Source organism: Sceloporus occidentalis, unplaced genomic scaffold (assembly GCF_023333645.1).
Source record: "Sceloporus occidentalis isolate IW3139 unplaced genomic scaffold, rSceOcc1.0.p SCAF_6, whole genome shotgun sequence".
Taxonomy (NCBI): Eukaryota; Metazoa; Chordata; class Lepidosauria; order Squamata; family Phrynosomatidae; genus Sceloporus; species Sceloporus occidentalis.
Window position 1 is genome coordinate 71975300 of NW_028316986.1, and position 26910 is coordinate 72002209.

At 38.9% G+C, this 26910-nt stretch overlaps 1 protein-coding gene across 5 annotated transcripts in view; it reads left to right on the plus strand.

The window, feature by feature from the left end:
- The window catches only part of RPS6KA2 (ribosomal protein S6 kinase A2), a 264581-nt gene that overhangs the window by 197274 nt on the left and 40397 nt on the right, over positions 1–26910 (plus strand). For all 5 annotated transcript variants that reach the window (XM_089530038.1, XM_089530037.1, XM_089530035.1 and 2 more), the window contains 7 exons: positions 708–788; positions 2603–2682; positions 9429–9535; positions 13732–13769; positions 15108–15250; positions 25353–25423; positions 26044–26132. In XM_089530038.1, the coding sequence (XP_089386164.1) occupies positions 708–788; positions 2603–2682; positions 9429–9535; positions 13732–13769; positions 15108–15250; positions 25353–25423; positions 26044–26132 (609 nt within the window). The remainder of the gene's footprint in view (positions 1–707; positions 789–2602; positions 2683–9428; positions 9536–13731; positions 13770–15107; positions 15251–25352; positions 25424–26043; positions 26133–26910) is intronic.

Sequence of the window (26910 nt, forward strand, 5' to 3'; positions counted from 1 at the left end):
CTGCAAAAGCAAGTCATGTTTCAATGCAAGAAAGTCAAGGACTTCCACCTGTATTAATTTAGCAAAGTGATAGTAACATGGTACAGGTTGAGTCTCCCTTGGCCAAAATCTTTGGGATCACAAGTGTTTTGGATTTTTTTTCTGATTTTGGAATATTTTCATAATGAGATATCTTGAAGATAGGACCCAAGTCTAAACATGGTGCATTTTCATCTACACCTCATACATATAACCTGAAGCAAATTTTATACATAATATTTTTAATAATTTTGGATTTGGGGATATTGTGGAATTCCTGATAAGGGATACTCATTGTTTGTTAATTGTTGTTGTCTCCCACCTCAGTCCATGGGGAGAGTAATAAATAAACATTATTATTATTATTATTATTATTATTATTATTATTATCATCATGAAAACTAGAATATGGCATGGCTTACAAGAAATAGGTGTATACCTTGAGGAGGAGACAAAGAATGGGAGAAATTTGCTTGCTATAGGGAACTGCTACAACAAAAGCAGAAAATAATGCTTCAGCGATTTACACAGCCTATGTTTTCCTTTGATGCTTTGTTTTCTTGTTTCTGTGAGAGGATGGCAACGTGCATACAAAAAATGAGTCATTCATGGTTGTTCAGCAATACAGAGACAGATGTAACTGTCTGGACCATCAGGTTTTATGGTGTGTACTTGTTCTCCTTTTACAGTCCGAGATCGCGTACGATCAAAAATGGAAAGAGACATCTTGGCAGAAGTGAACCACCCTTTCATTGTAAAACTTCATTATGGTAAGATTTCTCCACGAGTTATTCATACCCACCTTTCAGACTGATTATCTATATATAGTTTTAGATCTTTTATTCAAATGTAAACTATTTATTAATTCATTTATTTATTACTATCATAGCCTCTGCATATTGCAAGGTGCTCAGCTTAATAGAGTTCCGTAGTGGTTTTCTATCCAGGTATTGAACAGATCCCATAACATATCCATGCTGCTCAGTAACATGATCATTTTGTGGTTCTGAGGATGTCTTTAGTATTTTTAGCACTCTAGCTTTCATATAAGTACAGAAAGAGTGAGCATTACCAAAGTGGTAAAGGAAGCAAAAAAGACACAAAGACTGGTGCTTGAAGGACATTCAGATAACCTTCAGAACACATTTCAATGAAATGTCTTCCTTATGGGAGTTGATATTGGCAAATAATCTCATTTGAAAAGGTATTTTTGTGGAATTTTAGTTTGTGATGATCCTAGAGTAAATCAAGCCTTAATTCTCCCTAGAAGCCAGGATGACTGAATTGAGACTGTCATACTTTGGACATATAACTCAAGATATAACTCAGTGAACAATACAATAATGCTTTGTAAGCCTGGCAGATGTTTGATTATCCTTAGGGCACCAGATCCTGTCTAATCTTGGAAGCTATACAGGATTGGCTCTGGTTAGTACTTAGATGAGAGACATTGAATGAATACCAGAAGCTGTAGGCTATATTTCAGAGGAAGGAATTGGTAGAACCACCTCTGAGTATTCCTTGCCCAAGAAAACCCTATAAAAATTCATGGGTTGACAGGCAACCTGAAAGCACATAGACGCATGTTAGAAGGTAATAGGAAAAGAAGAAGAAGAAAAAACATTACACATGGATAGACTCGTTGGAGGAAGTCATGGCCCTCAGTCTGCAAGACCCAAGCAGGGTTGTTGATGACATTCATAGGGTCATCATAAGTTGAAGTTGGTTTGATGACAGTTAACAACAAGAAATGGTATATATTCCCCAAGAAACTCTGAAAAAGCATCAAATGTAATGGAACATGTGTCTTATTCTTTCCACCAGAGGAAATACAAACCATATGTACTATGGTAAATACGAAACATATTTATTTATGTATTTGAAGCAAGAGAAACAAAGTGGGCAACTGCTGGGAATTAGGAGTGACATTGGCCTCCCATGGGGCACTGAAGGATTGCACCCGCAATTAGTTTGTCCCTCAGTGCCCCTTAGAGGACAGGAGAGAAATTTTACCATGTCTTTGGCCATCTATGGCATATTTGGGACCAAGGAGAGGTCTTTTTTTTCAACAGGAGGTGCCCTGGAAGTTAAATTTCAGATCATTTCCTACAGGACAAAAGGACCTCTCCTGGGAGAGGGTTCTGATGAAATTGCTCCGAAACACATCTGGGGTATTTGAGGATAATCCTTTTTGTGGAAATCCAGAAATGAGGCCTGGAACAGCTCTGGCTACTGCACTTTCCCCACCCCTGCAATAGGCCAGCGTTGTGGAATGTACAGTCTGCAATATGTTTTTGAATTATAGTTCCCTCACTGTTAGCTTTGTTGGCTGGATGTTAGTGGGTGGGTTGCAGTTCAACAACTGGAGAGTCAAAAATTCCCCACCTCTGCAATAAACTTTCCTTGTGACACCAGTACAAGATTTCGCTCTCTCTTTTTTCCTCTTTTCTTTCTCATGGGTCCCACCCTTCATTCATGTACATTAGCCGTGATGCCTAATAAATGATAACAGTGGTCCATTGTAATCATTTCTATGACATTCTTTATTTTTAAAATCTAACATTACCATCTTTTTCTTCTGTAGCATTTCAAACAGAAGGGAAACTGTATCTTATACTAGATTTCTTACGAGGAGGGGACCTTTTCACCAGACTTTCCAAAGAGGTAAGTCTAGTAGACTAATTTCTGTGAGTATGAAAAGCAAACCAGAATAGTTGTTTATTGTTGTTTGTCTTTTCATGCCAGAATTCATGATTTTCTAAAATGTTTATGAAAGGTTCAGGGTTGTATGTAGCCCTGACCTTTCACATTCTTATAATCAATGTAATCCATGATATTTTGTGAGTTGGCATGATTGTTTTAGCAATTAGTTAAAACATTTTCTCTATAATACTGAAAAAAGTAGAATAAAAAACTAAATATAAAAACAACATTTCAGTTTAAAAAACACATAAATGACAACAAGTTGAAACATCAGCACTGCAAAATATTTATTATAAATACAGTTACAAAGAGGAGATTTCTCATGCTTTTCCTCTCCAGTTGTTTACAGTGTTTTTTTTAAAAGGTTAAATAGTAAAGATATAACTAAAACGTAATAACCCACTAAAATGGATAAGCAACATCAGAGCAGAGTAACTATGGCCTGTTCCACACGGGCGTAAAGTACAGTCGGCCCTTCTTATACACGGATTTTTTATACATGGATTCAAGCATACATGGTTTGAAAATGTTCCAAAAAAAGTATAAATTTCAAATATCAAACCTTGATTTTCCATTTTTTGTAAGGGATACAATTTTGCTGTCATTATATTTAATGGGACTTGAGCATACATGGATTTTGTTGTACATGGGGGATCATGGAACCAAACCCCAGCGTATAACAAGGGTTGACTGTACGTCCCCAGGATGTACAAAATGGCGGCGCCCGTTCTACATGGGCATCGCCATCTTGACGTAGTGGATGCTTAGCGTCTGCATGTCATGCAGCGCTAATGACGCTGTGAGTGTGCCATTGGCGCCTTGCGGCGTCATTAGCGTGCCGCAACAAGAACCGCCATTTTGGCACCTTTTCTTTTGCGGCGCCAGAGAGCCTCGCAGTTTGGCCGCTGGGGCTCCTCGGCGCCGCTAATGACGGCGGCAGCAGACCGCCGCTTTCAGGAGGTCTGTAATGTGCCTAAAACAGGATAGATGGGTGAGAGGCGGACCTTAATAATAGGACCTGAACACTGTAAGTCAAATTATTTTGCTCCTTTTCTCCTGAGTCATCAGTTTTCTTTAGTGTGGACCATACAAGAAAATTCTATTTAAAGTGGCTGCTTTCCCATCACTGAAAAGAAAGACAAAAGTGGACAAATCTGTGTTAAGTACACTGGTGCCTCGGGTTACAAAATTAATTCGTTCCGCCATTCCTTTCGTAACCCGAAAATTTCGTAACCCGAATAATAATCCGTTAGCACTGGAAAGCCTATAGCTGCACTTTGCAGCATTTGAATTTCGCGCCGAAATGAATTTCGTAACCCGAAAAATATTTCGTAACCCGAAACAGTTTTTGCCAATCCAACTTTTTCGTATCCCGGAAATTTCGTAACCCGATCATTTCGTATCCCGAGGCACCAGTGTAATTATTACATGCAGTTTAATTCAGAAAACAAGTATAGTTAGCCCTCCGTTTTTGCGGGGAATCTGTTCCGGACTCCCCTATGAAAACAGAGGCTTGCACATATTTAAGCCCCATAGGTTTGAATGGGGTGCGCATGCCGGGTGCGCACACCATTGAAAGTAGCAGAGGTCACCCTTCCGTGGATATTCAAGGTTGCAGATCTTAGATTCATGAATTAGGAGGCATGACTGTACTGCAATATAAATAGAAATAAAGCACATCACAGCAAAATGGAAAGAAACTGTGACCAGGAGGCTCAGCTCAGTCTGCTGTGCACATCCTAACCACATTTGATGGGAGTGTCTTTCCCTAAATGTATTCCCAATGATGATTTTTGAAGATGAATTTGGATTGGACAGCATTGCAAACAAAGGGCCCACTGCTGTTTCTGCCTCCTTTCCCTTCATGTTTCCTTTGTTTTGGGCCTGTTGTCTCAGCAACGCCCTTTCCATTTCTCTCCCTCTGCTTTTGGTCCAACTTACTTTCCCTTGCTAATATCACTGTCCTATCACTGAGCCATCTTCTAATATAGCAGTAACCTATTGTTTCAGTTAAACAGCCAAAGAAAAGGGGAGGCAAATTATCAAGAGAATGAGAATGCAGCAGATATAAGAGATCTAGATGTGAACCCTTTTCAGTGTCTCACCCTCTGCAATATTGGAGAAGAGAAGGTTAAGAGGAGATATGATAGCACTGTTTAAATACTTGAAGGGATGTCATATTGAGGAGGGAGCAGGCTTGTTTTCTGCTGCTCCAGAGACTAGGACTTGGAGCAATGGATGCAAGTTCCAGGAAAAGAGATTCCACCTCAACATTAGGAGGAACAGTGGAACAAACTCCCTCGGAGTGTAGTGGAGTCTCCTTCCTTAGAGGTCTTCAAACAGAGGCTGGATGGCCATCTGTCAGGGATGCTTTGATTTAGATTTCCTGCATGGCAGAGGGTTGGACTGGATGGCCCTTGCGGTCTCTTCCAACTCTATGATTCTATGAGTCTATGAAATAAATAATAATAAAGCTGGAGTCTCCCAATCCTGGATGAAAAAAAGAGATTCCATTCCTATCAGCCTAGGGAATTATGATTATCTCTCCTGCCATATAAAAAGGGTGGGGAAAGAGACATCTTGCCTTTTTGTCAGAAATGGAGGCAAATGGGTGCATTGACCAAACCACTCAGCATAGGAATGGAACCACTAATGTCAGGCTAGAATCATAGAATCGTAGACTTGGAAGAAAGCACACGGGCCATCCAGTCCAACCTCCTGCCATTCAGGAAATCACAATCAAAGCATCCCCGACAGATGGCCATCAAGTCTCTGTTTAAAGACCTCTAAGGAAGGAGACTCCACCACTCTCCGAAAGAGTGTGTTCCACTTTCAAACAGATCTTACTGTCAGAAAATTCCTCCTAATGTTGAGGTGGAATCTCTGTTCCTGGAGCTTGCATCCATTGTTCCATTTTCTAGTCTCTGGAGCATCAGAAAACAAGCTTCCTCCATCCTCAGTATGACACCCCTTCAAATACTTAAACAGGGTTATCGTATCACCCCTTAACCATCTCTTCTCAAGGCTAAACATACCCAGCTCCCTAAGTCTTTCCTCATAACACATGGTTTCCTTCACCATTTTAGTCACCCTCCTCTCGACACAGTCCAATCTGTAAACATACTTTTTGAATTGTGGTGCCCAGAACTGGACACAGTATTCTAAGTAAGGCCTGGCCAAGGCAGAATAGAGTGGTACTATTACTTCCCTTGATCTAGCTAGCCCCTATACTTTTATTGATGCAACCTAGAATAACATTGGTCTTTTTAGCTGCCGGGTTGAGAAGAAAACTGGCTTGAAACACTGCCTGGAGCATTCCCTATTCTTCTCACTTATCAGTCTTGGGGGTGAAATACAGTAGTAGATAGTCAGAAATACCACAGGTGGTGGGCATGCTTATCAAAGCACCATTTACAGAACAATAGAGCAGCTGGAGAGAGCATCAGTACTTGCTGCTAACAATTTGCTGGAAGCAGGAATGGAAATCTCTTGTTCTCTCTCTTGGATCTGGCCAGGTGGCCATCCATCACAGCCCTTAATTTCTTCTATCTCTTGAAGTCATTTTTACATTTCAAATATACTTTGGCATATGTCACAATGAGAAAATTGTGCCTCCTGCTGAAATATGAGTACCTGAATTTCAAAATCAGTAAGTGGTGCTACCAAATCTTAATATTTTAGCCCCAGCATATACTTTTCACAGAAAGACATTGTATGCTTAAAATACATTGTAAAACCTAATATTTACAGTGCAGTGATTCCTTAAAGGGAACTGTGTGGAATTCAGTGAGGATTACTCCCAAATGAATCATTATAGTAAATGTTTGGTATAGTCAGTATAGTATATGTTTTAGATCCACCCCCACCTTCTTAAACCCCCCCCCCTCCTCCTTTTTTCTTTTCTTTTTTATGGTATTTGTGTGAGTCAAGACTATGGCTCCCTTTCTGTCATTTTTTCAATTCTTTGTCAGTTCCATTCCATTCTTTCTGTCAATTCTCAAGTTTGACTGACATGTTCTTTATGGTTTTTATTAGCTACCTTTCCCTATGCAAATGATCTGTACAGTGGAAACTGGTGGGGGGGGGACTGGGTTATCAGCATGTAACATGTCCATCTGCCCCTAATGAATGCTACTTTACCCTTGAGTGTGAAAAATAAATATAACATGATGACCTGTAGCCACCATCACAAGTTGAACAAAATGCATCAGGCTGTAACCATAAGCTACTAAATATACAATGTTCTCCTTTCTCTTACCTGCTCATGTGGCTTTTAGAATTTGCTGTCTGGGTAAGCAGAAATGACTACTCAGTTCTAAATTCTGCCTGAACAGCTGCTCCAGCAGCATCAAATGACTATAGTGGTTGCTGCAGAGCAGATGGATTTTGAAAGTCTTTTCCCATGGAGCAATTGCTTTGACTGCAGGTGAACTGCCTGTCAGTTCTTTTCCTGTGGCTTTTAATATCTTCTGCTGCCAAGGTCATGAAAATGTAATATGCAGTCACCCTACAATTATTTTCCAAATGGGCATAATATACTTTTCTTTCTGTCTAAAAGGAAGCAGAAGTAGAGCCATTGGGAAATCCAAGATTGTGTGAAAGTGTGCTTAATTAAGCTCGGCTAAGTATGAAAGGAAAAAAAATTCAATATATGTTTTTCAATCCCTAGTAGGCTGCTAGATTTAGAAATAGTTTTTTAAAGGAGAAGACAACAGAGGCCCACACTTGCTGGCATGAACAAGATTCATCATAGATCACAATAAGACATTATGGTCCCAAACAGACCGGCAGGAAGCACCGGCTTGGGGGCGGCATGGGGGCATGGTGGTCAGATGACACACTCCCCAATGCTACCCCCAAGCTGGTGTCATGCCTCCTGCCTGACCAGACAGTGGGCAGCATTGTGGTGCTCCAGTGGTGTGGTGTTTATACACTACATGCCGCAGGAGTGCTGCAAGGTGGTGGTGGTGGCAGCTGATAGTGTGTCCTTTCACCAGCCCAAAAATGAGCAACAGTTTGCCTCCTCTTTTTCAGCCGGCAAATAGCTGTATTAGGACTGTCTGTTTTGGTTCAATGTATGTGCCCGTAAGAGAATAAAATTGAAGTTTTGTACTTTAAAACAGGGTTGCCTGAGCTGAGACTCAAGCATACATACAGCCTCCTAAGACCTTCAGTGCAACCTTCCATGGGAGCCCTGATTTCTCTCTCTCTCCACCACCAATTTCCCATTGATTTCAAACAGATCACTCATTCCCTATAAGTGCTAGCAGTGAGTGCCTTCCAGACAGGCAAGATTATTGCTAATGTGGGTAGATGGATGCCCATGGCAAAAGATAACTGGATTCTCTTACAGCCAAAAAGATGGTGCACTTGTTTTAAAGTATAAACTTACATTTTGTTTGGCAGGGGGGAGGGGGAAATGAGTGGAATATTGTATGAATGTGCAACCTAGAATTACACCCTTGTGACTGTTTTGTATCCAAAATTCCTATGTGACTCCTAGTTCAGGGGGTACACAGGGAACATGAAAACCCCAAAATCCCCACTTATTGAACAGCAGCCACTGTGATTGAGAGGGATCTATTCCTCTGTCAATCGGAAAGCAGCAGGTAGATGCTCCCTTCTGCAACAGAAGTGATCTCCAGCATGAGGGGGAATTTTGACAGGGACTTTTCTTCTACCTATCACAACAGGGATCACTTATGGAAGTGGATGGGAACATCAATTATCTGCTCCTTAGTCAGCAGGAAAACAGACCCCCTGCTGCCCAATAAGTGAGAATTGGGAGGACTGTGGTGATGAGAGTCATTTCATAGCACCATAACTGGCCGTCATTTTTAAAAGTGGCTGCCTTGTCATGTCTCCTTGTAAAGATTTTTTTCTGCATTTTCACTTGTCCTAAATACAGTCAGACCTCCTTTTTTGTGGGGGATCCATTTCGGACTCTCTCACAGAAACAGAGTTTTGCTTATATTCAAGCCCCATTGGCTTGAATATAGATGCGATGCCCATTCATTTCCCCTCCATTTGTCCCTCACACATAAACAAGGGACACTGTGAGAATGGAGGGAGTACTGTATTGCTTTTCCAATAACCAACCAACCCACCAATTTGCAAATCAAAGTAAAGACAATCTCTTGAAAGGCTGTACCACTTGATTCATTTTATGTAATATTTTGGCAGATAACATTAGATATTATAAACATGTGCAGTGACAAAAATAGTGACCTAACACATTTTTCTATAAAGAATTATCACCTTGGTTGGTGGTGGTTGTTCCATAAAACTTGATGGCAATGAACTAAAAACTTGTTTTGTATGATTGAGAAAGTAAAGCGTATCCACTATATTTATAGCTGGACTGGAACCTTTTCCCTGATAAATCAGCCAGCACCCAAGATTATAGAAATATATATATATGTGTGTGTGTGTGTGTGTGTGTGTGTGTGTGTGTGTGTGTGTGTTTAAACAGATATAATTTAATCTAGTTTCTATCTCTCTACTCTTTAAAAGAATAGTTAACCTTCTCTTTATTGACCTTAGAATCTGCTCTTAGTTGCATTTTTGGACCAATGCATTGTCACTGCTTGCTAGTGAACCCCCCCCCCCCGCCATATATATATATATCTATATATATATATATCTATATATATATATATATATCTGTTCTTGTACACTAAATATTGTGGTTTTATATTTTTGTGTAGGTAATGTTTACAGAAGAAGATGTTAAGTTCTACTTAGCTGAGCTGGCCTTGGCTTTAGATCATCTCCATGGTCTTGGTATTATTTACAGGGATTTGAAGCCAGAAAAGTAAGTTACTGGGGATATACTTGTGTGAAGATTCTAAATGGAGTTAACCTCTGTCGATCATAAATTACCCATGCAATCATGTACCAGTTTCCTCATAAATAACCATGAGTCATGTTCCACCTTCAAAACTAACTTGCATTTTATGCATTATATTTCTGTACACATCTGAAGCACGATGTTTTGGACTGAGTTACAAGCATGTGTTATATATACATAAAATTATGGAAGGGGTTGTATGCAGTGAGATCAACAGCAATAGAGCTTAGAGCCCTATTGCATTACAAAAGTAAGATGAGAGGCAGTAAGATAGAAATAGTTTTCTAGTTTACCTCTCCACATGACATCATAGCTCTTCCATTCTCTTTTTAGATGGAAATGGTTGTTAAAGTGTGCCTTTTGCCAAACAGATTTTTCCAGAGCAACAAAAGACATGCTTTTACAATCATCTTCCTCTGGAATTGAACAGAAGTGCTTTAAGGGCATGTGGAGAGGTAAACAGAAAGCCACTTCTATCTTGCTGCCTTTTGTTTTAATTTTGTAATGAGGTAAGACTGTTAGAAAGTGTATAGCATGGGCACTGGCCATTCACAAAAACTATTGCAGAAATACAGAGATTCCAGCATTGCTAAGCTAATTAAAACATGCAGTGTGATAAGAAACTCTAAGCCCTGTTCAAGCCACAAATGAAAGAAGTGAACCTCTTAATACTGGAAATCAGGCATTGTCATGTTGCAGTCTCAAGTTCCTTTAGTCCACGTTGGCTGTTGTAATGACAGTTACAGTGTATCCTGGGAGGTTAAAGCATTGTCTCACCAGTTTTCAAATACTGCCATTTCTTGTATCAAATTTAGTTCTGTTTATTTTTGTATATAGTGATTAGCCTGTTTGTCCTGTGCAGAAAGGCATTGCTAGCAGATGATACACATCACACTGGAAGATGAGATGCTTGAACCCTAAATCTTGTGGGTGGCATTAATATATCTGTAGCAATATTTGGTGCCTATATTAAGCAAATTGCAGCAGGGCTAGTGCAATAGGAGCTTTTGGTAGAAATTGAAGTAATTGTGCTGGATGGTCTTGTAAAGTAAAAAAAAAACCTTACATTTGTTGTCTCAGGAAATCAGTCTTAGGAAAAAAGAAATTAACTTAAACTTGATTAGAAGAGCTCCCAGAAGTTGTCTCTCATGGGTGGGTGTAAGCCAACATCTATTATTGGGGTTGGAGTCCCATGATGTCCATATCTTTGTTTCATGGCTTTTAATTTTAGATTGGATGCTGTTTGTAGTGAAGTATAGGCTTTTCACTTACAATCTGTGAAAAGGAAGTGCAATTGTCCCAAGCAGGAATTTAATTCTTCTTTAAGGTAACAATAAATATTTTTAACAATTTTCTTCCTGCCACAAGAAAGTCTTTGAAAACCATGCCATTTTCAATGGCTATTTGCAATTCTGGACTTATTCTGCACAAAATTTGCATTTTCTGCAGAATTCTTGCTCAGCATGTGCTGTCTGCATTGAAAATGCTGTTTTCTATGCAAATCAAGCGTGAATTTTACACAGGAAAATATCCCCAATTATAGCTTTCTTCTGTGCAAAACACAAAACTTTCTGTGCAGTTTTTAAAAAATATTTATGCACTGAAACATTATTTTCACATACAAAATGCTGTTTTCTATATAGAAGATGCTGTTGCCAATGCAGATCAGCCATGTGTGAATTCTACGCAAAACAGATCTCTAGTTATAGCTTTTTTTTTCTGTGTAGAAAGCATTTTCTGCCAAGGAACTAATGTTTCTACATTGAAATGTTATTTCCCATGCACAAAATGCTGTTTTCTGCACAGAAAATACTGTTTTCAGTGCGAAACAGCCACATGAAAACTTTGCACAGAATAAGTAATGAACTGTGACGATTATCATCAATCCAGGAAAGGGTTTCTCAATACTCAAAAAACATATTTTCCAGCCATTTTACATTTCTGATATTCTTTCCACTCCTCCCAGGACAGACTGCGGATTATTTATGATGTGTTTGAGTGGCTATTGCTGGGTAAAGTAGGTGACAATAAGTGTTATCCTGTCATTTACTCTTTGGGATCTGTTTGGTAATAGATTGTTCCTACGTCTTAATAGAGTCTTGTTATTCTCTTTTGTCACTTAGGGCCTGAACAGACAAGCCAAAATAAAGCTGCTTTGGGTCACTTTGGAGGTATGCTGTTTAAATGACACACACATCTTAAGAGGTCAGAAGCTGCACCAAAGCTGCGCTCCAGTCCTTAGGATGCATGCATCATTTAAACATCATACCTCCAAAATGACCCGAAGCAGCTTTATTTTGGCCTGTCTGTTTGGGCCCTTCGTTCAATAATATGTTTTGAAAAATCACTGCCATGAATGCTTACGTTGCAATTCTCTGACAGGTTTGAACATTTGCAGTATGTGATTGTAGAGTTTCTGGGATGTTCTGAGTAAAAGTGCATGTAGCAGTTTGTACATTTCCAGTATCAAGTGGTGATATTTATAGGTCTATTATGTTGTTGCCCATGTTCTGAAATTGAATCTGTTGTATGGACTGGTCTAGGCACAGATACATTGTAAAGTGAAAATTATTAAGGGAACTTCCCAACTGCTGCTCATTCATGAATCTCTGTGACAAATTTGACATCAGTATAACTGGAGTAGAGGAGAATCTTCTAAGGACAAAAGCTCAGAAAACATTCTCTTAAGGCAGCCATAAAGATATTGGCATGTTGTAGAGATACCATTTTGAAAACAGTAAGCTCTCCTCAATGTTGAAATAAATTTCCCCCAACATTCATACTGGTAGCCAGGGATGGTGTGTGTGTGTGTGTGTGTGTGTGTGTGTGTGTGTGTGTGTGTAAAGTCTCTTATTTAAGATCAGAAATGTGAATATATCAATGATTATTTTGGCTATGATGGTTGGGGGATGATGCTGGTGGTAGTGCAGTCCAGAAACATAATTTTTCCAGGTTGTGGGCAAAACAGCATCCAATCTGCAAGCCGTCCAACTTGGCAACAGTAAAAAAAACAGTGGGACAGGGTCACTGTGAAGGTAATTTTTCTATCTGTGCCTGTTCCTGGAAACCCAGCCTACACAAGACAAATGGGACCTTGACTGACCAACTACCACAGCTGCAGAGGCAAATACTTTCCTAGGGCTAGGTACAGCCCATGGGCCTTACATCTGTCTATGCAAATACGAAGCCCCTATTTTTGCCTACATAAATACCTAAGAGGTACTGTTTTCTATTTGGCAAGTAACATTCCCATACTCTCTTTCTGTGTGTCTCTCTCTCCCACACACACACACACACACTTTAAGGAAAATTTTCTGCCATTTACAGCAGGAACAAAAGGCAAAACAAAATGAGTGTCAGTGCTTCTCTTTTCCACAGAAATCTATGATTGAGCTATTTTTATTCTCCGTTGTGTTAGGTGATACCTGTAATTCTTTTTGCTGGTCATGCTTTTAACTGGTTTTAATTTTATTAAGTCCCATTATATTTTTAACTCTTATATGTTATGATTTTTTTTTTTTTACCTATATGTGCTTCCAACTTTTGTAAGTGGTCTTAAGGCCCAGACTGGGAAAAAGACATAAAAATGATGAATGATGATGGACTGAATTGTTTCCTTGAGTGTTGAGAAGCAAAAATTGTACACATATCAGTGGTGTACAGCTATGATTCATATGAGCAAGCTTTGTCTGAAAGGCAGCAGAGAGAGGGAAAGATAAGAATACTTGTTGAATAATAGTAGTGACAACTGTCAATATTTAATATTCATTTAATTATGCTCAGTAACAGTCTGTTCCCAGCCCACAAATGTTCTCCAGAATATCATTTCCTTTCAAGTTACATTTCACCGAAAAAGACAACACTGTGTGAGTGAAAGCTTTTCAAATGTTTTATTTTTAAACAATAATACTCTTGGGGTAGAGGAATTACACACAGCTCTTCTTATTCTGGTGTATGATGGGAAGATTAAGAAGGAATGTGTGAAGAAAGAACTGCAGGTGATACAGGAAGGAGATGAAAATGAAGAGAGATTTGGTTTCTTCCACACTGCATTAACTTTAAAATTAGTTTAAGTTGTCTGTGTGCCAGTTATAATTTTCTTGCCTTTGTTCAAAACAATTTTTTATTTGAACTAAGCTTTCCATTGTATTGTCTTCCAGCATTCTTCTAGACGAAGAAGGACACATTAAGATTACAGGTGTGTAACATATCCATTGCAATTTACCTGCATTATATTCTGTCCATTGTGTCTTCATGAGGACAGGGTCAACATGAGTATCTGGCATGGTTGAGCAGGTTTTAGGACTCTAGTGGTGTGGCAGGGCTCACTGGTTCTCACAACCCAGAAAAAGTTACTTTCTGATGTACAGACTTTCCAAGCCAGCTGGCAGTAGCCATATTACCTATAAAAATCTGGAAATTGTAGTCCAAAAGTAACTGTTCCCAAGTTCTGCTATTGATACCTGCCCATGGTCTCTTAATTTTTTTTAAAAAAAATAATACTAGGCTTGAAGTCCAAGTTGCATCAAGTAGCTAGATCTAATCTCTCTGTAATTTCCCACTGTATCCTAAAACTATTCTCATTCTAGAGCATTCTGAGAAATTAATGTAAGTTACCCCCCCCCAACCCTAACAGAAAATGGAGAGTGCAAGAGAGTAAAAAGTAAAAGTTACTTCCACATACACTATACATAATGCCAATCTACATCACCTTCCACCCAAATTGTTCACTAAAGGACCCAAGCAGCACTACATGCTGAGTGACACACAGTTTGACCCTGAGGCTCCAGTACTCATAAATCCCACTGAATGCAGGGACATACTGTCTAGTAGGGATGGGTTAGACATCTGTTATGTTGAATGGTTTTTGCAGATTTACTAACTTGAATCTCTCACACTTGAATAGAGGACCAAGTGCATATTGTGGTCAAAAATCTGTATGTTTCCAAGCTTGTGATACATTTTTTTAAAAAAATAAAATGTGCCTGACAAAATGCAACCATTTGAAAAAAGTTCAAAGAAAAACTCCTTATTATTCTAAAATGTGTTTCAGCCAATGAGTGCATGTGTGCAGAAATGCACTTTTGAAGAACATAGACAAAAGTACATATGGGATAAGAGGGAGAGAACCATATATAGAACCTGCAAGGAATGATGATGGTGATAGAAAAATAAGAATTTCAGTGAGATTCAGGGTGCATCTACACTGTAGATATAATGCAGTTTAACACTACTTTAACTGCCATAGCTTCATGCTACAGAATCTGGGATTTGTAATTTTGTGAGGCACCAGCACTCTTTGGCAGAGAATGCTAACAAAACTTTAAAACTACAAATCCCAGGATTCCATAGGATGGAGTACAGTGGTGTCAAACAACATTATTTCTATGGTGTAGATGCCCCCCAAGCTTGACAAATCAGCCTATTGCTCCTTCCAAACAGATATGTATAGGATTGTCATGGCTTGACTTGAGTTTTCAAGGTGACTATAATTTTTCATGCATCACATATCAATTTTGCATCTGTCTCTATTTAGATTTTGGCCTCAGCAAGGAAGCCATTGATCATGACAAGAGAGCATATTCGTTCTGTGGGACAATAGAGTACATGGCCCCAGAGGTGGTCAACCGGCGAGGACACACACAAAGTGCTGACTGGTGGTCATTTGGTGTCCTAATGGTAAAGGAAAGATTATTGTTTCGGAATGGTCTGGTTTTGGGATTCTTCAGTATGTTACATATGATTGTTATTCAGCTGTTTCTAAAAAGCATGTTTGTGAATGCACCTTTCTTTACCATTTGAATGGTATCAGTCATGAAAATAAATGCTGTCCAGTATTTTTAGCCACTGTGAATTGGATCCAGCCATACCTAGTTCTACTTAGAGTTGACTCAATGAAACCACTGAGACTTGGCTGATCAAGACTAGCTGTAAAGTTCAGTTGATTTCAGTGATGCTAACTTAGGTCCAAAACAAACTGCAGAAGTAATCCAGTTTGAGACTGCCTTAACTGACCTGCCTCAGTGCTAGAGAACTTTGGGAATTGTAGTTTATTGTAGCCCCAGAGCTGTCTGACACAGAAGGCTAAGTGTCTCACAAAACTACAGTTCCCAGAATTCCCTAGCATTTTGCCGCTTCTCCGTGGCCTGGAGAAGCGCTGGATTGGGGCCTCTGGGCTGCCGGTATGGCTGCCCTGGCCCCAATCCTCCAGGGAAAGGGGTGGGTGCAGGCTGCCCCAAAGGGGCGATCTATACTGTGCCATAGCTTGGTATAATAATAGGCAGTAGGAAAAGAGGGACGGCATACTATAGATGAATTGATTCAATCAAGAAATTCATGGTCCTGTGTTGTAAGACCTGCGCAGAGCAGTTGATGATTGGGGCTATTGGAGCTGTTTCACTCAAAGGGTTGTCATAAATTAAAAACAGCTAAATGGCAAATAACAACAACATTGTGTCCAATATATTTTATCTTATAGTGTCCCTATGTATCTGTTTGATTTTATGGTGTTTGGATTTTATTTTATTTTTTATTTTATTTAAGTTTATTTCTTCCATAAAAAAACATTTAAAAACATTTAAACACACAAATCACTTTGTCACAAAAACAAAACTAATACTAAAAAGACAGCTTCCAACAGAGACGCTCCCCCTCCAGTACTACAACAAATCTATAATAAACATTCTACATTGGACATATACAAACCAAAAACTATGCTTCTAAAATACTTGACAACATAAAAAAGACTTCCTATCCTTGACTCGGGTTATTTCTAAATTTCACACATATTTTATCCAGACTTTCCAATTATGATTTCCATTTTAAATATATGATTTTTTCCTGCGTTTACATTATACCTTTACAATATTTTCCATGATTCTATTAAGATATATACATATATATTCATTTTATCTTTCACACCTTTTCCTTAAATACCATGTGCAGTTCATGTTTCTACCAATTCTTTTATCAGTTCTTTGCATTTATAATAAAACATTTTTATTGGATTTAATTTCTATACCTTTTTAAAAATAATTCCTTCTCTTTTTTTTCCTAGGAGATATTTGTTTAGCTTCGACCATTCTTGTATATATTTATTGTTTGTTTCATCCCTTAACATGTACGTTAATTTATCTAATACCATCATATCGTATAGTTCGATAGTCCAATCATTTATTGACAGTTCATCTTTACTCTTCCATTTTTTTGCAAAAGTTATTCTTACAGCCACTGTTGCATAGAAAATTATTTTACCAAATTTCCTTTCCATTTATTCTTCTTCAACCATTCATGGTGTTTGGATTTTATTTGTGTGTGATTTAACAAATACAGTAAGTAAAATACATTTCAGCATTATTTAGTTGGAAGCATTCTCTTATGTTCCTGGAAATAACGCACATAATACAAAGCCAAAAAGTTTTGGAAGAATGCTGTTAGGCAGCAAAGGGGCAGAAGGATTAGATCACAGATATATGGTTTGTCCTGTATGGGGATGTGCACCGTCTCAACGCCATGCCCCCATGCCGCTGTGAAGCTGCCATAATTTGCCAATCTGTACCGACCCATAGTCCTTTTATTTGAATGGACTACCTTTAAAAAGTATTTTTAAATTGCTTAAAAGGCTTTTCTTCTCTAATACTGATGCTTGTCAATGCCTGATAGTTGAGCTCAGGGTAAGTCAACCATTTTCAGATGTGGGGTTCCTAACAAAAAAGCAGATTATTCACAGGCATTGGAACAACCCGAACCCTTCCTCTTCGATATGTAAATATTTTCTTTGAAGTCTGAATATTTCTGTTTCAAGAAATTAGATGTTTCAGCACATCTAATCCCCACAGTCAGGCATACCATGGCATTGTCAACACTGTTGACAGATAGTCACTAGCAAGGGACATGCAGTTTATACAGCATGTCACAATAAGTTGGGTGCAGTGAGCTTGGGAGATGTCAATTACTGCAATCTTTAAGTCTGTTGTTCACTGTTCTATCTCTAGGATCAGACATTTAACATCAAGACATGCTGTATAAACAGTACCCATATCGTCTGAATGCTTTCTTTGATGTTATTGTTTGTTGTCAAGTTAGCACTATATATGAGACTTCCAGGACCCTGTCCCAGTCATCAACAGTCCTGTTCAGATTTTGCATACTTGATGCAGAAAGATGTAATTTGAGTAAACTTTCCTTCAAGATTATTTGTCATTCCCAGTTGAAGATTCTCCCTGCACTATCTCTATCAAATCTTAGGTTTCCCCCCAGCTCAAGAAACTCTGCTTTGAATTCTCCTGTCAAAAAGTCCAGGGAGTGCTTGAACTGTGGAATTTTCCTTTCATCCCTTTCTTTCACATAACTTCTTCCACTGGGGGTTGGCAGTTATGAACTGACTGGTTTTCCCATTGTTCTCTCCTCAGTTGAGACTGTGTGCACTACTGAGACTTTATGATTGTGTATTAACACCCCATCCTGTTCAGAGCAGTAGAAGAGAAAGTATTTCTGCTTTTGCTGCTTGCTACAATTCATTAGAGAAACATAGTCTCTTAATCCATAACATGCTGTTGCTAGGAAACAGGAAAACCAGATGAATTAATGCAGAAAGAGAGGTCAAGAGACAGGGAGATTAAGTTGCCTTTTTTTTTTTTTTTTTTGGTCTGTCTTCTCAGAATTAGGAAATAGCTATCCAGATATTCTGAAATGGAAAGTTCAGAAAGTGGAGACATGATTATATGGGGAAGCAAAATACAGTTCCTGAGGTAGGGAAGGAACCATCTGGAGAAAATAGGGTACTGGTTTGGGGCAGGGCTTGAGGATTTTAGCCCATGGATTAAAGAATACTACTTTTGTCAGCACCAGCCAACACATTTGGATTATGAAATATCTGTTTACGTATTCTGAAACTGGATATTCACATTGAAGGAACCACACAACACTAGAGGAAAAAACAAAAAAGTATCTTTTCTGTGGTTATAGATAGACGACTGGGAGCTCAATCTTAACTTGAGCACTTGACTATAGGACAATGTTCTCCACTGCATGTGAGAACAGTAGGCAGACTGAGAAAGTACAAAGTGTGGCATGCACAAATGTGTCTATCAGCACCTTAAGTCAACTTCTGTTCTTCTTAGCATCTGCTGACTGAGGTGGATGACTAGGGCTAGCTAAATGCAGGCTCACTTTAGGACATATTTTCAAGGGCACGCTTTTTCACAAAGGTAGATTGGTAGAATCCATCATGCAGTACTTGAGCCTCGAACTGCCAACCTTCCGACCTTACGATTGTCAGAATTGGCATCTTAACCACTAAGCCACCGCATCATTCAGAATTACACACTATTAATCTATAGGAACAGTTCAAGTATCACCTGACTTTTAAAAAGTGGAAGAATCATAACAATGTAGTGAAGCCGTAACACATTTTCTCTGTGTTGCAAGATGCTTCCTTGGCTTCTTTCCCTTTTCTCTAACATGAGCCATGAAATACCTTTTTGAAATGACATGGTTCTGACCTGTCACTTGCAGGTTGCTGTGTACTTTGTACCCACTGGTCTTCCTTCCTGTTCTGTGTTTATTAGCAGAAACTTCATTCCCCTTCCTTCTTCCTGTCTCAGTCTCGATAGATCTGTCTACCACTCCAGCATTTTCACCCTCAAACAACAGGGTAACATGAACTTTAAAAATATCAGTCAGGAGTTGTTGTTTTTAAAAAAACAAAAGTGACCTTAGAAAATGTCAGACACTATCTTGCACCAAATTAAATGAGCTATACTAGCACTGTAAAATAATCTGGACACAAGAGGAAAGTCCCAAAAAGAAAGAGTTATGTATTTAATTTTATATATTACTCCTCTACCCAAAGATATATTTATACACAGTATTCATTAACTTTAGTGGTACAGCTTAAAACTTTTAATGGGTAGAATGTCTGCTTATTTTCCCCTTCTAACTTTCCTTTACAAACGATCCTATCTTCCCTTTTCTTTTTTCCATTCTTGCCTATAAGTCACAGGTAATAATAAATCTTTTTGGCTGTGTTAACCCCTTCACCTTTGTCCTCATTTGAAAATGGTGATGGCTATTAAAACAGACTATTGTTACATAGAGCATTCTTTTTCAGGGTTCTAACCTGGCAGTCAGGTCCTTTGCCAGAATACGTGATTCTATTCCTCCCTCCCATCATCTATTTCCTTCTGCTTTGGTATTATATAGACAGTGTTGTGGAAAATTAATTTTTCCACAAAAACAGTTAGATCTTGTGTGCTGAATAGAAATTCCAGCTTTAGTATTCTGTGACTCCTTTTTGACAGTCTTCAGTATTCATTAAAGATGCAGATTACTTTTTTAAAATATTCATAAAAAATATGGTTTTCCAGAAAACAGCTTGCAGTGGCAGGTGAGCATCAGACTTTACTAGTAGTGCTGCATGGTTTGGTTTTGTTTGAGAAATAAGCATTTTTCTTTCTTTTTGTAAAGAAAAAAGAAGAAAAGAAGGTGTGGTGCAAATTGAATAACAGCTTGGCATCTTTCTTCTCTTTGGATTTTCATCTCTTCAGAACAGTAATGATTACCTGAACACATTTATTTCTGTGCTTCAGTCATTCTTCAGAATAGGAATTTTGGTTCCTTGGAAAACATGGAAGCACAAGAAGAACAGCAAACTCATAAGGGATCAAGCCAAAGGCCTGTTGAATATTTCATGTGGCTTCATGCAGCAGTCAACTGGATATCCATGACCCCACAAGCAGGCCATGACTCCGATAGTATCCACCTGCATGTGTTCCCTAGCAACTGATACTGAGATCCATACTCACTCTAGTACTATATAATTAGTATTCTTACCCTTCATGAATTTGTCTAATTCCCTTTTAAAAACATCCACATTGGTAGTGTCCTACATCTTGTGGGAATGATTTCCGTAGTTTAACTATATGCTGTGTAATTTTGTTTGCTCTGAATTTTTCATCATTCAGCTTCATTGGATGAACTTAGGCTCTAGTGTTATGACAGAGGATGAACCCTCCCCAAACACGTTTCCACATCAGGAATAATTTTAATTCCCTCTATCATGATCCTGTCTAGTCATTTTTTCTCTAAGTTAAAAAGTTCCCAGTCTTGTAACCCTTGTCTCAATGTGGAATTGCTTCAGGGCTTTGATCACTTTGGATGCCCTTTTATGGCATCCAGCTCTCCTTTTATTTTCCAGCTCTACGATAGGGCGTGTTTTTGTTTGTTTGTTTGTTTGTTTGTGTTTTTGGGGGGTGGTTAGGCACAGTGTTTAAAAATGTACACAAAATACCCAGTATGGTGAATCACGATTTGTATAAAGTCATTACAATATTAACAGTCTCATTTTCAGTTCTTTTGCTGATGACCTGCATACAACTTCCTCAAGCTGCCCATAACAACCCCAAGATTCCCTGCATGGTTAGTTTCCATCATCTCAGATGCCATCAGCTGTGTGTGAAGTACACCACTTTGCACTAGCTTACACTGGACTGCATTTGAATTATATGTTACTGTCAAGATACAAGCGTAATTGTGGCAGGAAAGGATCTTGGCCAACAGGCCGACTTGCTAGTATGCCCAGAATGATGGTACACAACTGTCTAGTGGCCTGAAAGAATTATGTTATGCTCAGTATAGCTAGCTCATACTTTATCCGTGTCAGGCATTCCATAATGTAAGAGCATGCTATTAACTGCTTTCCTGAGAAGATTGAAGGCCACATGTTCTCAGCCTAACTAGGAAGGATATGGGGGAATGATCTTTCCTGTTAACTGCTTGCTTTGATTCACAGATTGGTTAGAAGGTACCAACAGACTGCACCTGTGCATCTGGCATTTCTTTTTCTAGACCAGTGATGGCTAACCTTTTAGAGAGTGAGTGCCCAAACTAAAGGGCCTTCCAGCACCTGGTGTAAACTGGTGGCCGGGGGGGGGGGGGCAGACCTTCTGCCTCCAGGGTAGGTGCCTCGGGGTGGGACTTCTTGCCCCACCCTCCCAGGCCTTCTGCTACCTCTCCAGAGACAGCTGAAGGCCTGGGGGTGAGGGGGAAGAAAAGGAACAGGTGTGCACCTGTTCTTTCCACATTTTCCCTTGCCCTCCTGGGCCTTCAGCTGCTTCTCTGGAGGCAGCTAAAGGCCCAGGATGGCCGGGAAGGAGAAGGAACTGACACGTGCCTGTTCCTCCTCTCTGCCCTCTGCGTGCCATGAAAAATGACTTTGCATGCCAATTTCTGGCATCCGTGCCATAGGTTTCCTAGTATGGGTCTAGACTTTTACCATAAAACCTATTATTTATGATTACATGCTTTGTCTTGGTTTCAGGGGCACATACACTGTGTCAGTGTAAACAATGTGTTGGCCAATGAGATTGGTCTTACAGACTTGGAGACCAGTCTGTTGCTAATTGTGAGGGGAGATCAGATCCCTGTCAGTGAAGGACCAGTGGCTATTGTTCTCTGGTGTTAATAATATATCAGCTGTTACCTATTTATCATCAGTAAAGCTTGCTTTGCACCAGTAACATGCTTTCACACTTTTTACCAAACATAGCCCTTGAGAAACCTGGGGCTGTGTCGAGTTCTAATTTGGAACATTCATCTTTTTTTTTAAAAAAACAAACCCACAGAAGCATAATTTTCTTGTCACAGCAAACAATTATGAGTTTAAAAGTGAAAATGGGAGCTTTTCAAGCATGGAAAAGGCACATGTAAGCTTGTCCAGGCTGTGAGAAACCACTGTTTCCTATTGTGTATGAACTCAGACTTTCAGTATGGACTGTGATTTCAGATGGGTCAGCTCATCCCATAATTTTGTGACAGCTTGTCCTATAAGCTACTGGTGTTTTTTAGAATCAGTGGATATAGCACTGGGTTTAGAACATTTGCTGTATTGTGTAGATCAGGTGGGGGGGGGAGTGCAGCATTCATGTTGTATCTGGCCACTGTACCCCATCTTTGTGGCCTGTGAACCCACCACCCCCACTAATCCCCCCAACCTTCAATTTGGGTGCATTTTTGACCCAAAAGTATGTAGAAAGTCTTTCCATGTATGAAAACATGGGAGAATATGCCCACACTCTCCCAGAACCCTGTACTACTCCCACATATCTGTTTTCTTCTGCAGTCCCTCTGTCACTTCTTGTTACCATTTTGAAAGCGACTGTAATAGAAAATTGAAGGATTTGGACTTGCTGGGGGAATGCAGCCCACAGAGGGGCAGGGGAGAAGATTGGCCTCTGCATATTTGCCCACCTCTGCTGTAAATCAGCCTTCTCAATCTTTGGCTCTCCTGATGTTTTGAACTTCAGCACCCAGAATACATGCCAGGTGGAGAATTGACATCCTAAACATGTGGAAGACCAAAAGCTGAGAACCTCCGTTATAAATTAATGAACCTTTTTCTATTGATTTCAATAAAGAAAAATAACCTTGTATTTGGAATTTGTTTCTTGCTTCTTGCTAAGTGTTTTTGAATTTTAGACAGCTTTTTCAAAAGCAATTTATCTGTCAAAGCAAATGTAGAACAACTATTTCTTAGGAATGCTATTTTCTCTTTAATTACTTTCATTTACCAAAATGGAACACTAGATGTGCTCTAGAGTAGAGAAAGATGTGTTCTAAAGCTATTCAAATTAGATTTAGTATTTAATTATAGTTTGTTTTAATCAAAGCTGAGCAGATGTTAGCACAGCACTGATCATGTTTAAATTTGCAAGCTTATCTAGTGAACTGGGTAGCTAAAAGAAACTGGGTTATGGGGGGTAGGGGAAAGAGGAGGAAAACAATTCTCTCCCAAATGTTTGGTGATATGCCTACTATAACTGTTCCTGCTCATGGATATCCTTTATGGCTTTGGAGGATGAGGGTAGGAGGAGTTATCTTCTTCTGTGAAGACATATTCCTTGTGAATAACATTGAGACACAGTGCCTTGTGTATCTGTGATTCATTCTGGGAAATAATACTGGTCAAAAGCACTATGTTTTAAAGAGAACAGTTTATAAAAGTCACAGAAATGTGTACTGAGTCAAATAGACAGCCTTTTCACCCCAGGATTCTGTTTTAGACAGTGAGCAGTTTTAATATGTTTTCTTTATTTCAACAGACGATTTACTTCATTCTAGTTTGTTAGTATTCAAGAATGTACAGCATTATTTCTGAAGTCACACATCAGAATGAAATTACTAAACACCACACCTAATGGATGCTGATATTCTTAGTTTCCCTGAATTCTTTAAACTAAGTTAAAGTTTTGGTAATTATTTTTAACATAGTTCTTTGTTGTTGTTTGTTGTTGAGTTGTAGTCCAATGCTCAGCCCACGGCATCTTACTAGCTCACCAGAGTTCTTTACTCCACCTTTATTCATGGTTGCCATATGACACATTTGATATTTATTAGTATTTATTTATGGAACCTATTTATTGCCGCTTGATCTACTAGGTTCCCTAGAATGATATACAATGGATGCAAAGACTTAAAACATTAAATATATAACTGAACATAATTAAAAGCACTATAAACCTCTATTTAAAGTTCATAAACCAAAAAATTACAATTTTTTTTTAAGAACAGCCAGAGCAGACACCCTTAATTTTAATAACTGAAGGCCAAACACAATAGCAAAGTCTTCACTTTCTGCTGGATGGTGCCAGCCTGGCTTCCTTTGCAAGGGAATTCCACAGTCCGGGTACAACTACAGAAAATGCGTTGTCACATGTAACCCCTAGGCCAGCCTAACAGGGTGGTGGGACATGTAACAGGGCCTCCACTGAGCATCTTAGATTTTAGACAGGCTGATGTGAGAAGAGGCAGTCTTTAAAATATTCTGGCCCAACTCATTTGTGTTTGTGTATATGTGCCTTCAAATCACCTGTCAATTTATGGCAACCCTATGGATTTTTTTCATAGGGTTTTCTTAGGCAAAGAAATCAAGGATGATTTTGCCAGTTCCTTCCTCTAAAATATAGCCTTCAGCATCTGGTGTTCTTTGGTGGTCTTCGGTCCAAAATAGCCTTTTGGCTGAAGATCAGGGTATAAATACTATAAATAATAATAATAATAATAATAATAATGAACAGGACTAACCCTGCTTAGCTTCCATGGCCAGATGGGATCTGGCATTATTGACATCTTTATATATCAAAACCTGCACCTGCTTCATTTATTTGCTTCTCAGCTGTTATCACTGTTTTAAACACTAAAAGAGAGAGTTTCACATTGCACACATGATTTGCTTTATCCCCCCCCCCCCCGTTTTTGACATTAATTAATTTCACCAGAAATATTGCTAAAGATTATCTTTTAGGTTGCCCATATATAGCTACAGGAATCTCTTTGTGGTAGGCCCTGTTCCTTTCAGTGGGACTTGTGCAGAACCACTTGCTACTGGATTGTGTCCTTTGTGTGTCTTCTGTGCTTCTAGTTGTAAATCAGCATGGATTGGACTACAGCTACTATCATCCATTGCCTTAATTATCTGAGGATGTTTTGAGATGTAGTCTAACACATGCAAAGGGTGCCATATTTAGAGTGATTGCCTTAAATAATTTTAAAAACATAACCACCTAGCTGAGTCATAACTAAAACATACCTACTCAAATATCCTGCTTCTAACAAGAGCTCACTCATTTTGATACCTGGAGATTTAGTAAAGTGCTAATTCTGTAGTGGGACTGAACAGAACAACAAAAAGTATTAGAGAGTAAAACACCTCAGAACATGTGTACTTATTCTACTTAGGTTTTTATCTTCTTAGTCTGTTTCTTATTCTGTCCTTTATTTGCAGTTTGAAATGTTGACGGGATCATTACCATTCCAAGGGAAAGACAGGAAGGAGACAATGGCTCTCATTCTCAAGTGAGTAGTAAATGCCAATTTACCTCCTCCAACTTTTAAGCCACTGGCTATAGTGGCTAGGGGGGATTTTGAGATGTGTAGTCCAACCTCCACTTCAATTCCAAGCTCTAGACCTTTCTCTATTGGCAATCTGTATCATACAACAGTACCTCAGCTACTGTTTTCAGGATAGAGTGGCTACATGAATGAGAAGACAGCATTCCTATAGCTTTAATAGCTGTGTGAAGGAGGGACGTTCAACAAGGTTCCTCTTTGGTCACCTTACTTCAGGAGTGTAGGATTACTAGATAAGTGTGCTGTAGAGAATTTTAGACTTTGAAGGAAATCGTTCAAATCTTTCCTCCAAGTTAGGAAGTCCCTAGCAAACGCTATTGCAACACTTTCTATGAAACTGAATAATTATTACTGATTTCATGTTGCCATCAAGAGGTGAATGACAGTTTCCCTCCAAAAGAAAGCAATGTTTAATTAAACCAGTGTCATGGAACAGTCTATATCTAATATGCCTCAAAATTCTTTTGAGAACTACATGTTTCCATGTGCATATGCATGCATTCATTTCTACTGTTAAATAAGTATGCTAAATCTCCTCCTACATTCATATGTTCTGTTTTTCATAGAGCCAAGTTAGGAATGCCACAGTTTTTGAGCATAGAAGCTCAGAGTTTGCTGCGAGCTCTTTTCAAGAGGAATCCATCCAACAGATTAGGTATGGAAATTCATTTTATGGCTGTTCTGTGTAAGGTGGCAATAAATTTCAATCAGACGTTAATCTGTATCTTATTTTCCTTGGCAGTTCATTTTCATTGCCCTCACAGATATGATACAGCAAAGCAATGTAACAGAAAAAGTGTAAGACAATCAAGATGTACTGTAATTAATGATATGTTTGAGACTTTCACAAAAGGATTACACAGATGAAATGTATAGGCTTAACAGGTATGGTGGCTAAACATAACCTCTCTCCTTAGTGGCGCTATACAGGTATTTATGACAACCAGATACTAGGAACAAACAGGAGAAGTCTTGTACCTTTTTGTTCTGTTTGTGTTCATCCAGAATCATCTGCCTGGCCACTGGAGGAAAATAAATGTTGGATTAGAACCAGCAAAGTATCCCATACACCAGTTCTTTTGTTATATTAGGATAAATGAAGGCAGGATTTTGTACATATGAATACATGCCCCTAACTATTACAAGTAGGTTTGCCTGAGAATCTGGAAATGTTACTTTTTGGACTATAACTCCCAGAATCCCCTAGCAGGCAAGGCCATCGTTGTAATCCAAAAACTGAAGTTTCTACATGTTCTAACAAATCATAGTTGAGTGGCTGTCAATAGGGAACAGAACTCTCATAACCCGATGGTCTGCTCCGCATAAGGCTTAACATGATCTCTATGATGAAATGGTGACCCTTTTGTCAAGTAAATGCCCCTTAGAAGCAGTGTTGGGTATAAAAAATATCCCCCTTTTCATAGTTTGCTAGT